Genomic DNA, 19,580 nt, shown 5'->3' on the forward strand with positions numbered 1-19,580 from the left:
GGTTGAACACGTCCGCCAGATGCGGGAGCGAGTCGACAGGGTCATGCCACTAGTCCGGGAGCACCTGACCAAGGCCCAGCAAGCCCAGCAGCGCCACTTCGATCGGGCCGCCCAACCACGGGAGTTCCAGCCAGGAGACCACGTAATGGTCCTGGTCCCCACCTCAGCCTGTAAATTCCTGGCAAGATGGCAAGGCCCGTACACGGTACTGGAGAGAGTAGGGCCCGTCACCTACAGGGTCAGACAACCTGGACGGCGTCGACCCGAACAATTATACCACGTCAACCTCTTGAAACGCTGGGTGGGGACCGGACCCCAACTTGCGGCCCTCACCGCCTCTACTCCCGTGGTTGTAGATGTCAATCCACACCTCTCCGCGGCCCAGAAGGCGGAGCTGCAACACCTAGTCGGTCAGTTCTCCGATGTGTTCTCCCCCCGGCCCGGAAGGACCAAGGTCGTCGAGCACGATGTGAGGACACCACCTGGAGTCATCGTCCGGCAGCGGCCCTATCGAGTCCCGGAGGCTCGGCGACACGCCATCGAGGAGGAGGTGCAGGAGATGTTGAGGTTAGGTGTGATCGAACCATCTCGGAGTCCCTGGTCAAGCCCCATCGTCATGGTCCCGAAGCCCGACGGCACCCTCCGGTTTTGCAACGACTTCCGCCGCCTAAATGAGGTCTCCGAGTTCGACGGCTACCCCATGCCCCGTGTGGATGAGCTGCTCGACCGCCTGGGAAGAGCCCGGTTCATCTCTACACTAGACCTCACGAAAGGATATTGGCAGGTCCCCCTGACTAAGGAAGCCAAAGCAAAAACCGCCTTCTCTACCCCCAGTGGCCACTGGCAGTACCGGGTCCTTCCCTTCGGCCTACACGGGGCCCCTGCCACCTTCCAGCGCATGATGGACATCCTGCTGCGGCCCCATATGTCCTACGCCGCAGCCTATCTGGACGATGTGGTAGTCCACTCGGAGACCTGGGGAGAGCATTTAGAGCGGCTCCGGAGGGTGCTGTTGGAGCTGCGCCGGGCGGGACTAACCGCCAACCCCCGCAAGTGTCACCTAGCGCTGTCAGAAGCCAAGTACCTGGGTTTCCAGGTCGGTCGCGGCCTCATTAGGCCGCAGGAGAAGAAAGTGGAGGCCATCCTGTCCGCACCGAAGCCCTCAACGAAAACCCAGGTACGAGCCTTTTTGGGGTTGGCGGGATATTACCGGTGTTTCATACCTAACTTCTCCTCCTTAGCATCTCCCCTGACAGACCTGACCAGGAAGGGGCAGCCCGAGAAGATTCCCTGGAGCCCGGAGGCGGAGAAGGCGTTCCAGCAGGTGAAGATGGCCCTCACCTCCGAACCAGTCCTGCACGCCCCCGACTTCAGCTGCCCCTTCCTGCTGCAGACGGACGCATCAGACACCGGGTTGGGAGCCGTCCTCTCCCAGGTCCACGACGGTGAGGAACACCCGGTGATCTACATCAGCCGAAAGCTGTCCCCCGCTGAGACGCGGTACGCGGCCGTCGAGAAGGAGGCGTTGGCCATCAAGTGGGCAGTCCTGGAGCTGCGGTATTACCTCCTCGGCCGCCGGTTCACCCTCCTCACGGATCACGCCCCATTACAGTGGATGGCACGGGCTAAGGACACAAATGCCAGGGTGACCCGGTGGTTCCTAGCGCTCCAGGACTTCCACTTCACCATACAACATCGGGCGGGGACGGCCAACGCCAACGCCGACGGCCTTTCCAGGATGTGGGCAGCTTTCGCAGGTCTGTCAGGCTCCACTCCCCACCCCTACCCTCTCTCCCCATTCTCCCGCAGACACAGGACGACGCTTAGGGGGGGGGAGTGTGACAAGTGTCCCGAGTCCTCATCAGCGTCGCCCTGGCAACCGACACGCCGCACCTGTCCCCGCTCATCAGCCACTGAGCAAGCCCAGCTGCGGCTCATCAAGCGGGCTATAAAGATGCGGCAGAGGAGGAAGAAGGGGAGCAACGTCTCCATGCCAGGAAGTGACTCTTTGTTCTTTTCCCCGCAGAAAGCAGCCCTTAAGCCGCAGCCCCGTCGAACCACGGTGACACCGGCACAGCACAGGCACGCGCACAAGAGGGATACAAGGACACGGACACGAAGACCCGCACTTTCGACACTTCCTCACTGGCACTCTCAATAAAATCCACCCTTCGGGGATATTTTCCACTCACTCGCTCGTCGTGTGCTTCTTTGTCTCGTGACAATATATAAAATTTATATTTTATGTAGGCTTATGTATATTATAATGTAGTATTATACCATATCAGTTTATTTAAAAATAATAAATTAAAACAAACAATAAATATAGAGCAGCTCTATCATGTTTGTAATAACTCTTTATGTGTTCTGCAGGAAAAAAAAAGTTTATTCAATATTCAATTTGCGATATTGGTGGTGATGGAAATCTTTGTTTAAATAAAATAATCTGTGGAAGGTGCAACTCGATTGGATTGACCAGCATTAGACATGTGGTTGAGTTATTTTTATTCATTTATTTTACATGCAATAATCATGTGTTTTAAGGGTAATTTTTTTATTTATTTATTTTTTAATCCAAGGGGTATGTGTCTGCTCCTGGAAGACATTTTTTCAAAGAGAAGGTTTAAAGAGCCAGTAAGATGAAAATTCTAAGCTTCCTATCACTGTTTATAAGTCCTGTATATTAGGTTTAAATCCATCCAAGGTTAAAAAACATTGTCATTTTGTCAAAATATCATTTTAAAATTACCTCAATTCTCAGAGATCCCCAAACGGTTCGCACGAAGCATACATTCGGTAGCATACTGTTTTTTGATTGGTCAACTAACATAACTAGTTTGGATTGGTTGTTCCGCACACACCTCCACGATAAACTATGCGTTAGCATCTGTTTGGGGTGAATTATGTCTTATTCCTCTCATCGCGAAGCAAACAGTAAAATAAAAAACTTGAACAGTCTCGCTGCTTTTTCTTCTGTGTGGGTGTATTCAAGCCGCGCGCTTCAGTTTGAATCTGAATAGCGTGTTCAGCGCGGGGGCGTGGTCACATTAGATATAATGAAGGGACACATGGAAAACAGACATCGCGTTGTTTTCATATGGATTACTTTATCACAGAATATCTGTTTTCGGCAGCACTTGTTTAGTTTTAAAGTAGCTTTAATGTCAAGCTTTCTATAGATATCTCTCTCATGTCTCATCGTTGAGTATTCACGGAGTTACACTTCATTTTAATGACGTGTTTGTACATGACGATCAGCACAGACAGGCTGCAGACAGCACACATACTGATAAGACGCTCAGGAGAAAACAGACACATAACTTCATAATCATACTTCGCGTTGTGATCCGGAGATGCTTGTTGTTCTAAATAAAGTTGGTAATGAACCCTCTTTTATGGCCAAATGCTTTGAAAATCCCGCTGTACTCACCGAGATTAGAAAAGCAGTCATCAGTGAAATGTTGTGAACACAACAAAAGGGATTTGTTGTACTGCTCTGGTATTGTGGTGAAAATGAATTTTAGCCACTGGTTCTTCTGATCTTCATTCTTTGGCAGTGAAAATAAAACAAACGGTCTCCTCCACATGATGCTCTCACACTAACCAGAGCGTCTGTGTGGGGGGTGGGGCAGGTCAGAGTTCCGTTTCTCTCAAGACGGTAGGCGGAGATTATTATGCAAAGTGTTCTAGTGACGTACATAGAGATGGGCAAAAGATTTGAAATCTATAACGACTCGTTTCAGCGATTCAGAGTCAACTCCTTACTTTAGAAGCCAATAACTTTATAAATCGTGTACTATTTGGTTTAATTATTTGCACATTGTTTACACAGATGGACAGCTACATCATACACTGTAATACAGGTCATTTTTGATTTCCCATCTGTGTGACTCTTTAAATGACGGGAAACTGCCAAATGCAACAAATCCACCTACCATCACCCAGCTTTCTGATTGCCCCCCTCACCATGAGCAATTAATCCAAATCTCCTCTTTTTCACACTCTGCAACAGTTGCAGTTATCTGCAACAGCCTCCCTAATGCAATATTACAGTTTTCATCTGCCTATTTGTCTTTGCACATTTGCAATTTGCTCTTTTATTTATACAGTAAAAATTCTTTCAAAAAATCTGGAGACTGACACTTTTCTCAGTGTCAGAAGTGCATAATTTTAAATGGCTAATGGTTCATTAATAGATCATGATTTAGCTCGGATAACTGCTGTAGGAAGCACTCTAAAAGATTTATTATACTCATTGGTGGAGTAGATATCCTCTAAGTAATCCAGTGGCTCTGTTCTAAAACCACCCATGTCTACCCTGTAATTCTCTCTTTATTATCTCTTCTCTACCTGTATATCTCTCTCCATTGCTCCTTAAACCTCTCTCGTTCCCTAGCAGATAAACGTAAGGACATGACAGATGGGCATTTTCACAATTTGGCTGTTTTCTGAACCTCCTACCTGAAGCCGAAACGCTGAACCATTATATTCCCAGGTGGCAGCACAACAGACTGGCGGTGCAGGACTGTCTGTTGCTTTTGTCACTCTACCATCACCTAATGTGCTAAATAAGTGAACGTTGTATGTCCCCTGGACACGACACAATGTTGACTCTAATGACAAAAAGTATGATTTGGCCTGCCACAACTTAAGTCTATTACTTCCATTTCCTAAACAACCATTCATCCGCCCAATTTACACCCGGCATTAACTTTTATCAATTAGTGGAAAGAATTAAATACAGGAAACACACTGTGATCTGAGTTTACATTCATTTGTTGGGCGTCCTAAAGGAAATTGACTTTGTATTAAGTTTGAAGAATGATATTAGTGCAGCTGAGATTCCTTGTTTCACCTTGACCTCAGTGGTTTATTCATTTCACGAGAGGACATGTGAAGATAAATCTGTGTTAAGCCTGATGATATGATAGGCCTTTATTGTCGTCCACTCTGAGGTTATAATTTACTACAGAAACATGCATCCTCATATTTACTGCTATTCAGAGTAAAATAACCTTGCAGTAACTGTTATGTATTGGAAGGTTAAAGACGTGGATCAAAGCAAAATGGCAAGTAATTGCCCATTACGCTGTCAACATCTGACGTTTAGACTGCAGAGGAGCGACTCGAGTGAGAACAGAACACTGTAGCTTGCATTTGTAATAGAAGGCTTAAAAGGAGAGAGAACTGTGAGGTAGATCGACAGATAGATGGAGGGTGAAAGAAGAGGAGAGAAAAATAGAAAGACGGAGAACTCCGATGACAGCAGCAAGTGGTCTGATGAATGTGAGGTAAATGGACAGGTAGACAAACAACTTATCGACAAAGCGGCTGGTCTGTTGACTGACTGCATGATTGATTGTGGGTTTTTGAGCTAGTTTCTTGAGTTTCCCCTTTATTCCTTTGCCAGCTCTGATTTTTACCCAAACCCCTTGAGGACTTGTGATAAATTAAAACTAATTTGGTTATTTGTGAAGAAGGAGCTCATTTTCAGTCGGCCTTCGGCGCTGAAAAAATAAATTTGGCCTTAAGGAAGTTTGCTCTTTTGATTAATTTTAATCGTGTTTTTCATTTCACTAAATAATAACAAGCAGTTTTATCTGTTTTTTAGGTTATCTGTGTTTACAGTTCAGGTTCAGGCAAATCTGTTCTCTCTGCAACTATATTTTAAACACCCCCAACAGCTATTTCCAGTCATGCAAGTACAGCTACTGTCTACTTCAGTGAAGAAAACCAGAATCACTGTGACTGTTTGTCAAGATTGTGTTTCAAATCAGGTAAATCCATCTCGAATGTGTCTTGGAGGATCATAAACTGATCAGTCACAACATTAAAACCACTGACAGGTGAATAACACTGATTTTATTGTAACAATAGAACCTTTCAAGGGGTGTGATACACCAGGCAATTGAACAAGTAAGCAGAACAAGTTCTGAGTGACTTTGACAAGGTCTAAGGGTACATTTACACAACAGTGATGTGGTAAAAACAGAAAAAAAAAAATTATTTTGCATTTTTTCAAACGTTTTGCATACAGACTACAATGTGCAATGTTCTGCTGGGAAACCTTGGCTCCAGGCATTCATGTAGATTTTACTTTGACATCTACCATGTGCCTACAGATTGTAGCAGACCAGAATCAGCCCTTCATAGCAATGGTGTTCCCTGATGACAGTGGCTTCTTTCAGCAGGATTATGCACACTGAAAAAAATTGTTCAGGAATGGGTTGAGGAACATGACTAGGGTCCCTATACAATATGAGGCGGGTGGTTTTAATGTTTTGGCTGATCAGTGTATGTATAAAATGAAGATACATACATTTTGTCCAGCCACTTACCTTAAAAAAAACAGAGCTATATTTTAGTGAGCCTAAGAACAACAAAAACTGTTTTTCAGCCTTTTTCAAGCTGTCAGGGAGATGCATCTTGTTGTAGACTAGATTACCAAGCTGCTGTTGGTGCCTTCACTTTTTTGAGCATCTTATTCAGAGTCTTTTTATTCGCAGAAGGCTTCTTTTTGACAGAGGGCAACTCTTGGTTGCTCGTGCTTCCAGCTCTGCCAACTCGATGGTTTGACAAGCACACTTATAAAGGAGCCAGAATGAGCTGGTTACTGTTCCTTGTGCCTGCACTGCACACATTGCTGGCTGAATGGATGTTTGATATGCTATGTTTTTGACATTTGAAGCTCTAAATCTATGACATGTAGCACATGCTAAAAATGTCAGAATTACTATTAGTGTAGCTCCTGAGGCTGGATGATTATAATACAGGATTATAATACATGTTACTATGAAAATATTACAGGACAGTTCATGGCATGTTTTAGCTGTTTGCAGTTTTTTTGGACTGAATATTCATTAGCATGAAAAGCTGAAAATCGTTTTTTTTTTTGGAAGCTCATGGGTACCTATTGAAAGATTATTTGTTTTTAATTAACTTTGATTGAATGTATTTGGAATCAACTGTACTCTGTTCACAATAGTGTGAAACAACTGGACCATATAATCAGCCTCTTAGGTCAACATCAGGTCAATGTATGGGCTCTCCACGGGAGAGATCCTTTCAAGTCATCAAAAGATTACACTATCATTGTCTCTCCATGGGGTGTTATTGTATTGTTTGAAGCACATTTGTTAACTGGTATAAAGGTCTGTTCTCACAGACAGTACTTTGGGTTAAGACTGTTTGAAGGATGAAATGCTAACATCACTGCTGAAGAACTGCTACACTGCTACCTTCAATAAATTCTTCTCCCCACAAGAACTTTGGTCAAGCTTACTTATTTTATGTATTAGAGAAATCGAATACATTGGCGAGCCACCCAAACTACTGCTCAGTCAAATACAGCAAAATCTAACAATTTACCTATACTTACTGTAGCTGCAGTGCAAATGAAGGACAAACAGAGTTTTCTGCAATGTTCTGAACACCTCCTGGCTACTGGTAATACCATAATACTGACTCCATTCTTAATACCCATTAAAAGCACTGTGGTACATGATAGTATATTATGGTAATGCAGTGGTACGATTTGCAGTTCAGTTAAACATTTTCAGCAAGGCCCTAAAATGGATGTTATAAATTCAGTTATATTTTGTTTTGATTGATTTGAATCGATGTTGATAATTTGGTCCAGACAGATTGGATTTCTTCACGTGGGTCTCAACAACTTTACATAAAACAAGCTTTTTCCTGTGAATTATGACCACCCAGTGTTTAAGTATGATCATACCTGTATAATTTCACGTGCATTCTGCGTTATGCTAGGCTATCTGACAATGTACAGTTTCTGTTAAATGGGTGTTCACGACAGTACCATGACGGCTGTGTATGTTGCTGCTCACGGAGCTGGCGTTCTGATGTAGAAAACTGAGCTTGTTTATAAGCAGAGGAATGCACACGCATGTGTTGTGGTACTGTCATCAACACGCGTCAAAGACTGTCACAGAAGAGAAGGAATTTTCATATAAAGTCGTTATTTTTGTTTTCTCTGCACACAAAAAGTATTTTCGTAGCTTCATATAATTATTGTTGAGTTGAGCCACTGATGTTGACATGGACTGTTTCAACAGTGTCCTTACCTCCTTTCTGGGGCTTGAATGTGGTAGTTGCATTTCTGTTTATGCAGGATCAGAAAGTTGGATTTCATCAAAAATATCTTAATTTGTGTTCCGAAGATGAACAAAGGTCTTACTGGTTTGGAACAAGTAATTAAACTAAATTTTCATTTTGGGGTTAACTATCCCTTAAAATGTAAAAATACATTTCCAAATTCAAAATGTTATTAATAATTGTGTTTATTATAAGTGTCTAAATCAAGGTTAAATAAAGCATGCTCATAATACACGCTGTAATTTACTTATTGTGAACAATACTAAAACTAATGTAAGGTAGCCTACATTTCCTGGCTAGAATGACTGACTATTTATTTATTGCACATTTTAGTATTCATTTATTAATTAATTCATTTGAATTCATGTTATTAGCCTTTATAATTTGTATTTTGTTGATTAAATGGACGTATGTTATCATATGCCTATTAAGAAACGTTAAGTAGCCTACGTTTTATTTGTAACTTTTCTGATATTCCCTCCATCAAAAAAAAAAAAAAAATCCTCGATAGGCTCCAAACGCTCTTTACCGTCAGCTCACACATCGGTTCTCGGCTCAATGTAATTCGGACATGTTCGCTTTACGCTTGAATGAGTCAGAGAGTTGTTCACTCGTGACCGAATCGTTCAGTCCAATGCGGTGAGCAAACAATTCAGACCGGATCGAACGATTCATTGAAAAGATCCGACTCAAAAGAACGATTCGCTCACGGATCGGACATCGGGCAGAATTCAGGAGCTCCACCACAAGCGCGTCCTTACACCACAGGAATGAAGCAAATCAAACGGACGCGTAGCACACAGTTATTCTGCATAACTTAATGGTTCATTATCTAAATACACGTCTTTTTTTTCGTTTCTCATAGACTCAACAGGGAAAGTTTTATATCTGTGGAGGAATACCTGCCAACCAACAGAACGCATCATCCGCAAACAGTCACACCTTCTCCTCAGTATTTGAGTTTGTTGAGGAGATCGGATTTGCCTTCGGACTGCATTTTCTTATTTGTTCATTTTTGTGGGTGAGGGACAACTCCCTTAAAGTACGTATATTTTTCTTTTACAGAATGAGTGTGGATCTCTAGTTCTGTGCCCCGGTTTTCTGTAGGTTTGCGCGGATCATCTTGAAGTAGTTTTAGTTCCCGTAGACTGTTGTGTTGTCTCCCTTTTCTCTTTCTTGGATGCTGGAATTTAAGACTGACAGTCCCGTTCTCTCCTCATGCTCATGAAAACAACTCTCGGATGTTAAGGATTCCAGAGAATGGTAAATGATCGATGGAAAATCATGAACAGTGTTTCAGAACTCGAGGATGGACAGCAGCATAAATCGCAGGTATGGTGCACGCGCGTCATGCAGGGAGCGACTAGACCTGTGTCGATGCATTCGTGATGCTCGGGCACTTCAGAAACTATAGATTTGACCATATGCAGGTCTCATTGCGTGTTAGTCAGCAAACATAATTGTTGCTCGGAACTGAATATTTTGAAACACATGCAGCTATTAACAAATCACGTCATGCTTTCAGACCTTGAAGATTAGGCTAAACTATTTGTTTAAACAAATATTATTTGATTCATTTATAGTACATTTTAGTATTTACTTTATATAAGAAAGTGCTGTCTAGAAAGAGATTTAAGGGGTCTGATATTATACATGGTTTGTACACACACACACACACACACACACACACTACATACACATATACATTTGTAAATGTCATTCAAAAAGACAGAAACTAGACCATAATAACTGCACATATATCCAGAAAATAATCATTTAATCTTAATCTTAATCATATATATATATATATATATATATATATATATATATATATATATATATATATATATATATATATATATATATATATATATATATATATATACTATTTAAATATTGAAAAATGGTCTGCATTGCATACTATTTGTCAGAACCAGTACAATTTAGTGACAACAAATAAAATGTACAAAATTGTTGAATTTAAAGGAACATTTGCTACATACTACTTACTAAGGATCACTAAAAATTAGAAACCGTTAAATTCTTTGGCAAATTTTGCAACAAACAGACGTAAATGAGGATGCAGATAATGTGACAATACCAAAATATCGACAGATTCATTGTCTTAGTATAAGTTTAGTGCTAGTAAATAATAAGCCCATTTAGTTCCGGAGTATTCAGATTGATATACAGTAGTACCAGTGTCATATGATACATCTCTCTGTGCCCTTCTGCACACGAGGGAATACATTTGTTTCTATTATGCAGCTAACACAGAACTACAGGACTAAGCCTAGCCCTTGCATGTATGAGCGACTGCATGCTTGACAGAAAATTGCACTCATGAATGCTGGAAGTTCATGCATTCACAGCAGAGAGAGCACATCACAGATCTGACGGTGGAGCTCAGCACGCTGAAGGGTGTTGCATCTTTGCTTTCTTTATCTCGCACTGTCTATTTCAAAGCTGGCTGGAAAAAATCTATATCTTGCCACTGCCTGCATTTCACAGCCACTGTAATCTGCTGCGAGCATTTAGTGGGGAATGTACATAACACCCTGTTTATAGCAATCCTGATTATAGCGGTTTAAGGATGGGATCACGGCCGTAACAGCTGTTTATTACTGCTATAATCCTCACGTGGCATCCTCTAACCTTCTCTCAGTGGGAGTGTAAAGTGTGCATAATACAATGCCCTTTCAGGAATATGTCAAGCCCCACTTTTGAAGCGTCGACATCAACATGAGCCGCTTGTTCTAATGGCACTTCTTTATTTACCCGTCTTGTGTAACCGAGTCATTTTAACATGCAGCACAACTGAAGTGTCATGCCAGTTTATCAAAATGTCTGGGCTTGTTTGCTTTGTGCTGCATAAGTTATTTTAGGGGGTTGTTAATTAATCAATGGAATTCGTCTGCCATCCATTTCTGACTGATGTTTATTAATAAAATATTCACTTGGGAGAGAGAGAGAGAGAGAGAGAGAGAGCGAGAGGAGGGGCTGGGATCTCATGGGACGAATAAAATTGTTCACCTGCTGTGCTGGAGCATTCAGACTTAGATGGACATGATTTGTAATTCCTCTTGCTGTTCCTTGTGCCTTGATTTTTACAGTGAATATAAAAGGTGAAGTCTCTGGTTTGTTGTGTAGGGGTTAAAAATAGGCTTACGGGTTCTTTGAGACAGACGTACAGGTAAAAGAAGGATTTGCATTTTTTAGCATCAGCAAAATGATGGATGGTGTGAGTGTGTTATAAAATGGCCAAAGGATTCACAGTAAGCTATTTTAGGTTGCAGGCAGTAACATTATTGTATGGTATCATCAGATGGACTCATTAGCTCCTTGTTCCTGGGGATTTTTCATTGTCGGCCCACCCGTGATATTCTTTAAGGTTTACTCCTGCAGACACACACGGTCACACTCTGGAGCAAAACAGCTGCAGTGATTTTTAAAACGAAAAATCCTGCTGTTATTTACTGACCTTCATGGCTTTCCAAAGTCGTATGACTTTCTTTCATCTGTGGAATGCAAAAAAAGATGTTTGGAAGCCATTTTGTATGCAATTAAAGTGAATGGTCACCAAAAGGACCTTAAAAATAGCCCACACAAATCCTGCACTACAAACTGCAGTGGTGTTCACACCAAGAAGGACATGTTTTAGTAAACATGAGATTCCATGAGAATAGGTTCACTATTGAAAGTAAAGGATCATTTATTGTCATCTATGGTTCCACGACGAACCATTGAGGAACATTTACATTGTACAAAGTTTCTTCAGATGATTAAAATGTTGTTCATGTTTTGAAAATAATGAAGGTGGGGAGGGGTGAGGTCGTGGTTAGAACTCTTGGTTGAGTGCATGAGACAAGACCACGATGAAGAAGAAGAAGTGTTGCTGCAGAGTTAGTGCATTAGAGAAAATGGAGAAGAGGAAGTGATGTCAAGTTTTCGCCATGTCCATCCATATCCGTGTGTGCAAAGTTTCTGCACGATCATCTTGTTCTGAATCCAGCTCAAATTGATATGGCAATATTGACGCCATCCTTACAGTAACTATACCGGAGCAAACAGAACTGGCTGCCTTGGCAAGGGGCGGGGCAGTACTGAAACACCGTCTATGATGTATGCCAATCACAAAGCACTGGGAAAGCTAACCAATCACAACATATTTAGTTTTTCGGAAGGCGGGCTTTCATCAAACCCAGAACTAATTGAGTCGTTTGTGCCATTTTTTCGAACCACTAATCATGAGAGCATGTCCTAGTACACCCCCAAAACAAAATCAATTTGTAAAAGAGCATAATATAGGACCCCTTTAATATATTTGTTCATTGGTGTAGATGCTAATAAAATTAACGTTCTTGGTGTGAGCGAGCCTCAAGTCTTCTGAATCTCAAATCTCATTCTCTTTTTTTGCTAAATTTCCTTGGTTTTCCTGTGTCTTTTACCAAATTGTGACATGCCAAATTTGGATGCTCTCCGGAGTGCGGATTATAGAGAATTGGTTCTATGTCTTCTGACTTGGAATATAGTGCACAGTTTGTATAGATTTCAGTTTTTATGATGCATTGTGAATTTGTATGTTGCCATCTTGTCATTTCTGGAGCTTGACAGACCCTGCTCACCGTTCACTGTCATTGTATAGGAAAGAATAGTGTGAACATCCAGCCAAACATTTCCTTTTCTTCTCATTCGTGTTTGGAACGTCATGAAGGTGAGTAAAGAATGACAGAATATCTGTTCTTGAGGGAACTGTCGGATTTTTAAGCTCCTACTGTATTTTTAACCCTGGAAACTGCAGTCTATAACATCTGTGACTGGTTCTTCACGTAACTGATTTGCTTGTGGGTTTTTTTTACTTAAAGGAATTTTACAATAAAGGGCTGGAGGGATTGAAATTTCGGAAAGCTGTAAAAACATTTGCCATCCTGTAGAGTCGGGAGAATGAGTATTGGCCATTATAACTTGCAGACTTCATCTCAGCACAGGATGATAGCAGCCACCTGAAGTTAAATGGAGTTTTATCAATTCATTTCCCTCTAAAATGTGTCGAGCCGCTTAAGTTGTAGTAGCTATTAGGATTTGCAAAGTGAACAGACTTGCTGACAGCCTGGGTAGCTTTTCATCAGGATGAAGTGTAGATACTTTATCTTTAGAGTTAATCTTTGGAGAATCTGTGAAGTCGTGCCCAGCCGTGGTCTGCTTTCTGTCCAGCAATTCCCCATGGGCACACACAGCGATCCAATGCAGCCAAACAAAGACAATGTGAGAGATGTTTACCAATTGTGTGCTGGACACAATGGGGATGGAAAGTCCAAACATGTGGGCTGAAATTCATTTCTTCGGGATGCTTGTCAAACACGGCACTGCCAATTAAACACTCCTCCAAAAACCTGGAAGCCTGCTGTTCTGTAATGAAGGCTGTAACTGCATGACTGAACATAGCCATTATGTGTGTACAGGATAAAACACTGGATACCTAGAGTGTCCCCTAGCTTAAAAGGTATGCTGCGATTAGTCTAAAACATTTCCTGTTTCATTATTTCCTGACGCTCTTGTGCTTTTTCAGCCATATTAATGACAAAACCCTGCTTATTCTCTTCTCAAAGCCGTTTATTTCCCCTAACAATATTACTTATGCTATTTAATGTTTTATCCAGAAAATAATGGGTTTATATCAACGGTGGCTCGAATTAAAAAATTAAATCTGTTAAAACCCCTCCACGTTCATTCTTTGTGGTGTTTCGGTGTTCATTGTGGCCGGAAATGCTATCAGAATTTCAACCCTATCCTTTCAGCCATACCTTGTTTCTCGTCAATCTTTCCTGTCTGCATAATAAAGTCTTCTGGCCTTGGTTGTAGCACACTGACAGTGGATGAATGTGAAAGCTATAAAGTCCCTGCAGATATATGGTTTTCCCTTCTCTGCTGTTATCTGTGCTGGATATCCATCACAAGATTGTGGGGCTATTTGAGGGTGTATGAATTCTGATATATGGAGTCCCACAGGCAAGGGTCTCGCTCTAAGAGTAGTTGTATAATTATAGGCCATCAATGGCTCTCCTAGATGGCGTCTGTATATCAACCTGTCATGGATCGTTTTTTCAGTGTGATGGAGCGAATGTTATTTGGTTTAACCCCTGACATCACTCAGATCCCCGACTTGTCTCTTCTTTCTCACCTTCAACAATGAGGAATTATTTTTTAGATGAGGTATAAGAATAAACAATCTAATCTGCTCTGGGTCAGATCTGTTGACATTTTGCAAAAACCACCTTTATTTAATTCAGGACTATAGACACACCTTTTGGTATTTATCTTGTGTTTGACATTTCTTCTCCACTTTTGAGATTACACCCATCTTTGGTCAACCTGAATGAAACCGAAGACAGTGTGCTAAAATAGATTTAAGAAACATGTGCACTCTGTTGACTGATTTGAATTCATTAAGCAGTTATACCACTTTGGCACACAGTATATTTAGATGCAAAAACATGCACCTTGTCAATTCTCCCAGTGGAAAAGTGCACCATGAATTGTGTTCAGCACGTGCAAGGGAGAGAAGAATAAGGTTTTATTACAATTTCAAATTGGCACTTTTACTCGCAGCACAATAGAACTCTCATCAGAGCAATGAACATAGACAGTGATGTTGCTTGACCAGTTGTGCTCAAGAGTCAGCAGTTTTCACAGCTTTTATTTTTGGTGGTTTGCTCTATTTTTATTGACACAGGCAGTAGAGAGGCGACAGGGAATTAGTGGGTACAGGAGCAGGAGGGAGACCTGGATCTGCCACAAGAACCACAGCTCAACTAGTCTAGAGCATGTATACGCACGTCCTGATTTTGCCAAGTTCGATGTGTTCCTAGGTCAACATATTTTGTTGACCCTGGAACAACATTTTACTCCAAAAATATATTCTTAACCATATCCCTACACCTAAACCTAACCTTAACCATAAGTAATCCCTAAAATCAGAGGAAATGATAGATGAATGACACTGATGTTCAAGCACCAAACACTGATTTTAAGCGTAAACTTCACAAAATCTAAAAACTGGTTCTTCAAATCTGATTGGTTAATCACAATGTTGTTCCAGGGTCAACAACGATGTTGTCCCAGGAACATGTCTCACTTGGTAAAATCAGGTTCTGCGTATGTGTGCTGCTAGGCCATGGCATTCTTATATATATACAGTACAGACCAAAAGTTTGGACACACCTTCTCATTCAAAGAGTTTTCTTTATTTTCATGACTATGACAATTGTAGAGTCACACTGAAGGCATCAAGGGCTATTTGACCAAGAAGGAGAGTGATGGGGTGCTGCGCCAGATGATCTGGCCTCCACAGTCACCGGACCTGAACCCAATCCAGATGGTTTAGGGTTGAGCTGGACCACAGACAGAAGGCAAAAGGACCAACAAGTGCTAAGCATCTCTCGGGGAACTCCTTCAAGACTGTTGAAGACCATTTCATGTGACTACCTCTTGAAGCTCATCAAGAGAATGCCAAGAGTGTGCAAAGCAGTAATCAAAGCAAAAGGTGGCTACTTTGAAGAACCTAGAATATGACATATTTTCAGTACTGTACTGTACTGTACTGTGTGTGTGTATATATGCACTATGGTCCATAAAAAAATGATATTAATATTAATTAATATTAACTTCTTAATTTTCCCTTAATTTAGAAGTACTTAGTTTTTAGTAACAAGCTTATTTTTGCATGCATTCAATGTATTTATGTATCGTTGAATCAAAGGCCATGAAAAGCGATATTAAACGTGATAGTATTATGCATTGCAACAGATGCAAAATAGAACATTACATGGAATCAACACAGTAATCCAATCTGATAAATAACCACATATGGTGGAATAAAAACAAATGGAGTGGCATTTGCTGTATTATAATGGACAGGGGAGTGTGAAAATTATAGCCACAAAGCCTATTAGTCCAATGTATTAGAGGAAAGATAATCACATAAAGCAAGTGCTTAAGGCGGTCAGTTTTTTGTTTGTTGCCGGTGGAATAAAAGCCGATTTTGAATGTGGCGGATTGTGTTATTAGAAGACATAATCTCCTGTTGGAGCCAATTGGGGTGGAAAGATTATGATCAAGGTGGATTGAATCTGGCAGTATGAGGTATTTGTACGTGACAGTGTTTGGCAGAGATATGTCCAATGTATGGGAAGGTAAGAGCATGCATTTTGTGCTGCTGTTGGTATTGCCCCTTGAGGGACCTTCACTCATGCACTTTTGTGTAGCAATAACTTCCTCTGGTGCAGTGATAAAATGGCATGCTCGTTTGCTCATACTGCATGCTGTCTGCAAGGGATTCACAGAATGGATAAGAAATCTGTTGTCTTTATCAGTATGTTTCAAATAATTAATTGGAGACCTTTAGTGTTGAGCTTCCTTACACAACCACCAGTTTCTCCGTGGTGTTTTTCTATCTGTCCGTCCGTCCATCCCCTTTCACACTGCACATTAGACCCAGTAAATTGCCGGAACATTGCCGTATCGCCTTCTTTGTGAAGGCAAACACGCCCCGGAATTGATCCCGGGTAAGGGACCTAGTAACATTCCGGGTTCAGGCCCGGAAAGAGCACTGTGTGAACAAAAGCCAGAACTAATTCCCTAAATGGTGTGTCATAGTGATGACTCTTTTACCAGGTGTTTCGAAGGCAGATCAACGTTCACGACAAATAAAAAATGTTTGCAAACTGTAATAAAGCAAAGATCAGTTAGTTCCTCACTTTCCGCACTGAAGCTGAGATCGTTCGGCAATTTAAGTGAAAGTTAAAGTTATCATTTTCGACTCGTACATTATATGTCACATCCTGATGTCACGTGTCTCTACGGGAACTTTACGGTTTGTGTGTGAACGCACGCACACATTCCGGGGCAATCACTGACAGTGTGAAAGTGCAAAATCTAGCGACCTGGGAACAATTGCCGGGACACATTACCTGTGTATTTTCCGGAATCGCAGTGTGCACATTATTTTTTTTCAATAAACTTTTGTATATTGTAATGATACAATACTTGTATCATTTTATGAGATTGAATCCATATTGACTACTTTTTTTCTTTTTCTTTTTTACCACAGCCTCACTTGTCTCATCTTACAAACCATTACTGCTAATCCTGCTGTTGCTGTTCAGATTTCTGTTCATGTTTCTTAAAAGGCCTCTGTGCCATTGACACTTGGGGCGAAGTTGTGGCAGACAGTTCTGTTGATGTATTCAGCCAGTGGTGAAACTAGTTTTCTTGCTATCATCAGCAAATGAAATGATCCTGACACTATGGCTTGCAGTCGTAAGTGAAATGTTGAGAGCATCTTGAGGATGATTTGTTGGTCTGTGAGCTAATGAAGTTATATTGGCCATTATCACAACTGGTGGTCTGCTTCTATCAGGAAATCAGTGTGCATTGGCTTTTCAGCTGATTTCTGTACAAACTCTAATATAACTGTCACTTTCAGAAATTCAGTAGTATGCAGGACAAGAAGATTTACTTTCTGCCAGTCAGTTGGTGTGATTTACAAACTGGATGTTGTTTTAGGCGCTCTGGGGGAAGGGCAGTTAATGTGAGAGATCACCAGATATTTTAAGACTAAGTGCAAGTAATGGTTTAAGACAGAATACCTTGGCTTTTCTGATCTCCATCACTGCCATGGCCATTTTGAAGATGAGTGGTTTTAAAAATGAGAAATGGGGATTAAGCACATCTGAAACAGGACTCAGCTGTTCTGAGCTCTGTTGAATCCTGGAAGCCTTGTGCATTTTTATCCTCTCATGCCCATATATTTTCCTCCCCAGATTGTCTTATCTGTAAAGTCATAACTACAGTAGACCTAGGGCTACACTACATGGCAATATATAATCTTGAAATATTAATATTGAATATATAATTTTGAAAAATAATAATAAATTTTCGGTTGCACTTTATTTTACAGTACGTGTACTTACATGTACTTATAGTGTACTTACAATGTATTTATCTAAGAAAGTTCCTGTAATACAAGGTAACTTCATGGGTTAGGGTTAGGTTTAGGGGTAGGTTCAGGGTTAGTACCTAGTTATTACATGGTTATTGTAATTACTATAATAAGTTCATAGTATGTACACGAGGAACAGGACTGTAAAATAAAGTGCTACCAAATTTTCTTACCTTCAAGATGTTCCAAACCTGTATGAGTGTCTTTCTTCTGTGGGAAGTAAAAGATACATATATATATATATATATATATATATATATATATATATATATATATATATATACATATATATATATATATATATATATATATATATATATGTATATATATATATATATATATATATATATATATATATATATATATATATATATATTTATTTATTTTTTCATTGTATTAATAAATGTTATGGGAGTTGTGTTTTGTTGCCAACATTATTCAGAATTTCTTTTGTGTTCAGCAGAACAGCATGAGGGTCCATAAAAACCTTTCATCTCTCTAAGGATGATTGTGAATATTGCGATATAGTTAATGTGCATTTTTAGCTTTTAAGTTTCCTTAAGATTGTGTCTTGACTTTTGAATTAAAGACGCATCATCACTTAAAATATGATCAGAAGCATTTTCATAAATATAAAAATATATGCAGGCATATGTTATTTTTAGTATCAAATTAATTTTGGTATGTTAATATATTAATATATTTGTAATATTTTTAAATATGATATTTGTTGCTAAATTATTAAATATAATTTATGTTGATTTATTGAAAAATAGTGTGGGAAAATTATTTTGCTTGACCAGATGTGGAAAAATGATCATTATTGTTGTTTTTATTATTTGTGTATGTGTTTCAGTTGCATTTTGAATCTAATTGTCCTATCTTTGTCCTCATTTCTTCTCATTTTGGTTCTCTGTATTAGAGAATTGTGCAAATCTGATCTTTCATTCTGTTTCTCTGGTTGCTGACCAGCATATGTGATTTTATTGTGTGGAGAAAAACGATTGATACACTGTTTTATGTATCATGTGCTGAGGCCAACATATGTTTTTTGACTGCTCTGTGGTTAGTAGTTTCACACCAGTGATCTAGTGTTTTTTCGACATCAAACAAAACTTTTTTTTTATGGTAGCCAAGCAACAGCACACCAATCATATAATCATTCTTTCTCAAAATGAACTGAAGAAGAGATTTTCTACGGATACAACAGTGATGCATGTTGATGATAGGGTCTATTTGGAAAACTGGGGCTTTGCTGAAAGCTCCTTTTAGCTTGAAGCCATATAGAGAGGACGCTAATGGACATTCTGCTCTGTATAATGTCTCATAGAGCTTTATATCTAAGGCATTGCTTATTACGACATCCAGTTCTGCTGCATGCTTTCATGCTTTCTGTCAACCGCCCACTGACTGCCACGATAGATTTTCTGTAGTGTCACATTCAGATTTTAGATTCAAAACTTCC

The 19,580-nt window shown here is 40.4% G+C and overlaps 1 protein-coding gene across 3 annotated transcripts in view; it reads left to right on the forward strand.

Annotated features, from left to right (window-relative positions):
• Nucleotides 1-8,805: 8,805 nt before the first annotated feature.
• LOC113077991 (fibrinogen C domain-containing protein 1-like) overlaps nucleotides 8,806-19,580 on the forward strand; it is a 101,789-nt gene continuing 91,014 nt past the window's right edge. Inside the window, exons 1-2 of one of the 3 annotated variants that reach the window (XM_026250259.1) lie at nucleotides 8,807-9,157; nucleotides 9,365-9,447. In XM_026250259.1, coding sequence (XP_026106044.1) covers nucleotides 9,376-9,447 — 72 coding nt within the window. In that variant the 5' untranslated portion in view covers nucleotides 8,807-9,157; nucleotides 9,365-9,375. Of the gene's footprint in view, nucleotides 9,448-19,580 lie in introns of all 3 variants that reach the window. The other 2 variants (XM_026250260.1, XM_026250258.1) reach the window with 2 other exon arrangements.

This window comes from Carassius auratus, unplaced genomic scaffold (assembly GCF_003368295.1).
Source record: "Carassius auratus strain Wakin unplaced genomic scaffold, ASM336829v1 scaf_tig00023745, whole genome shotgun sequence".
Lineage (NCBI taxonomy): Eukaryota > Metazoa > Chordata > Actinopteri > Cypriniformes > Cyprinidae > Carassius > Carassius auratus.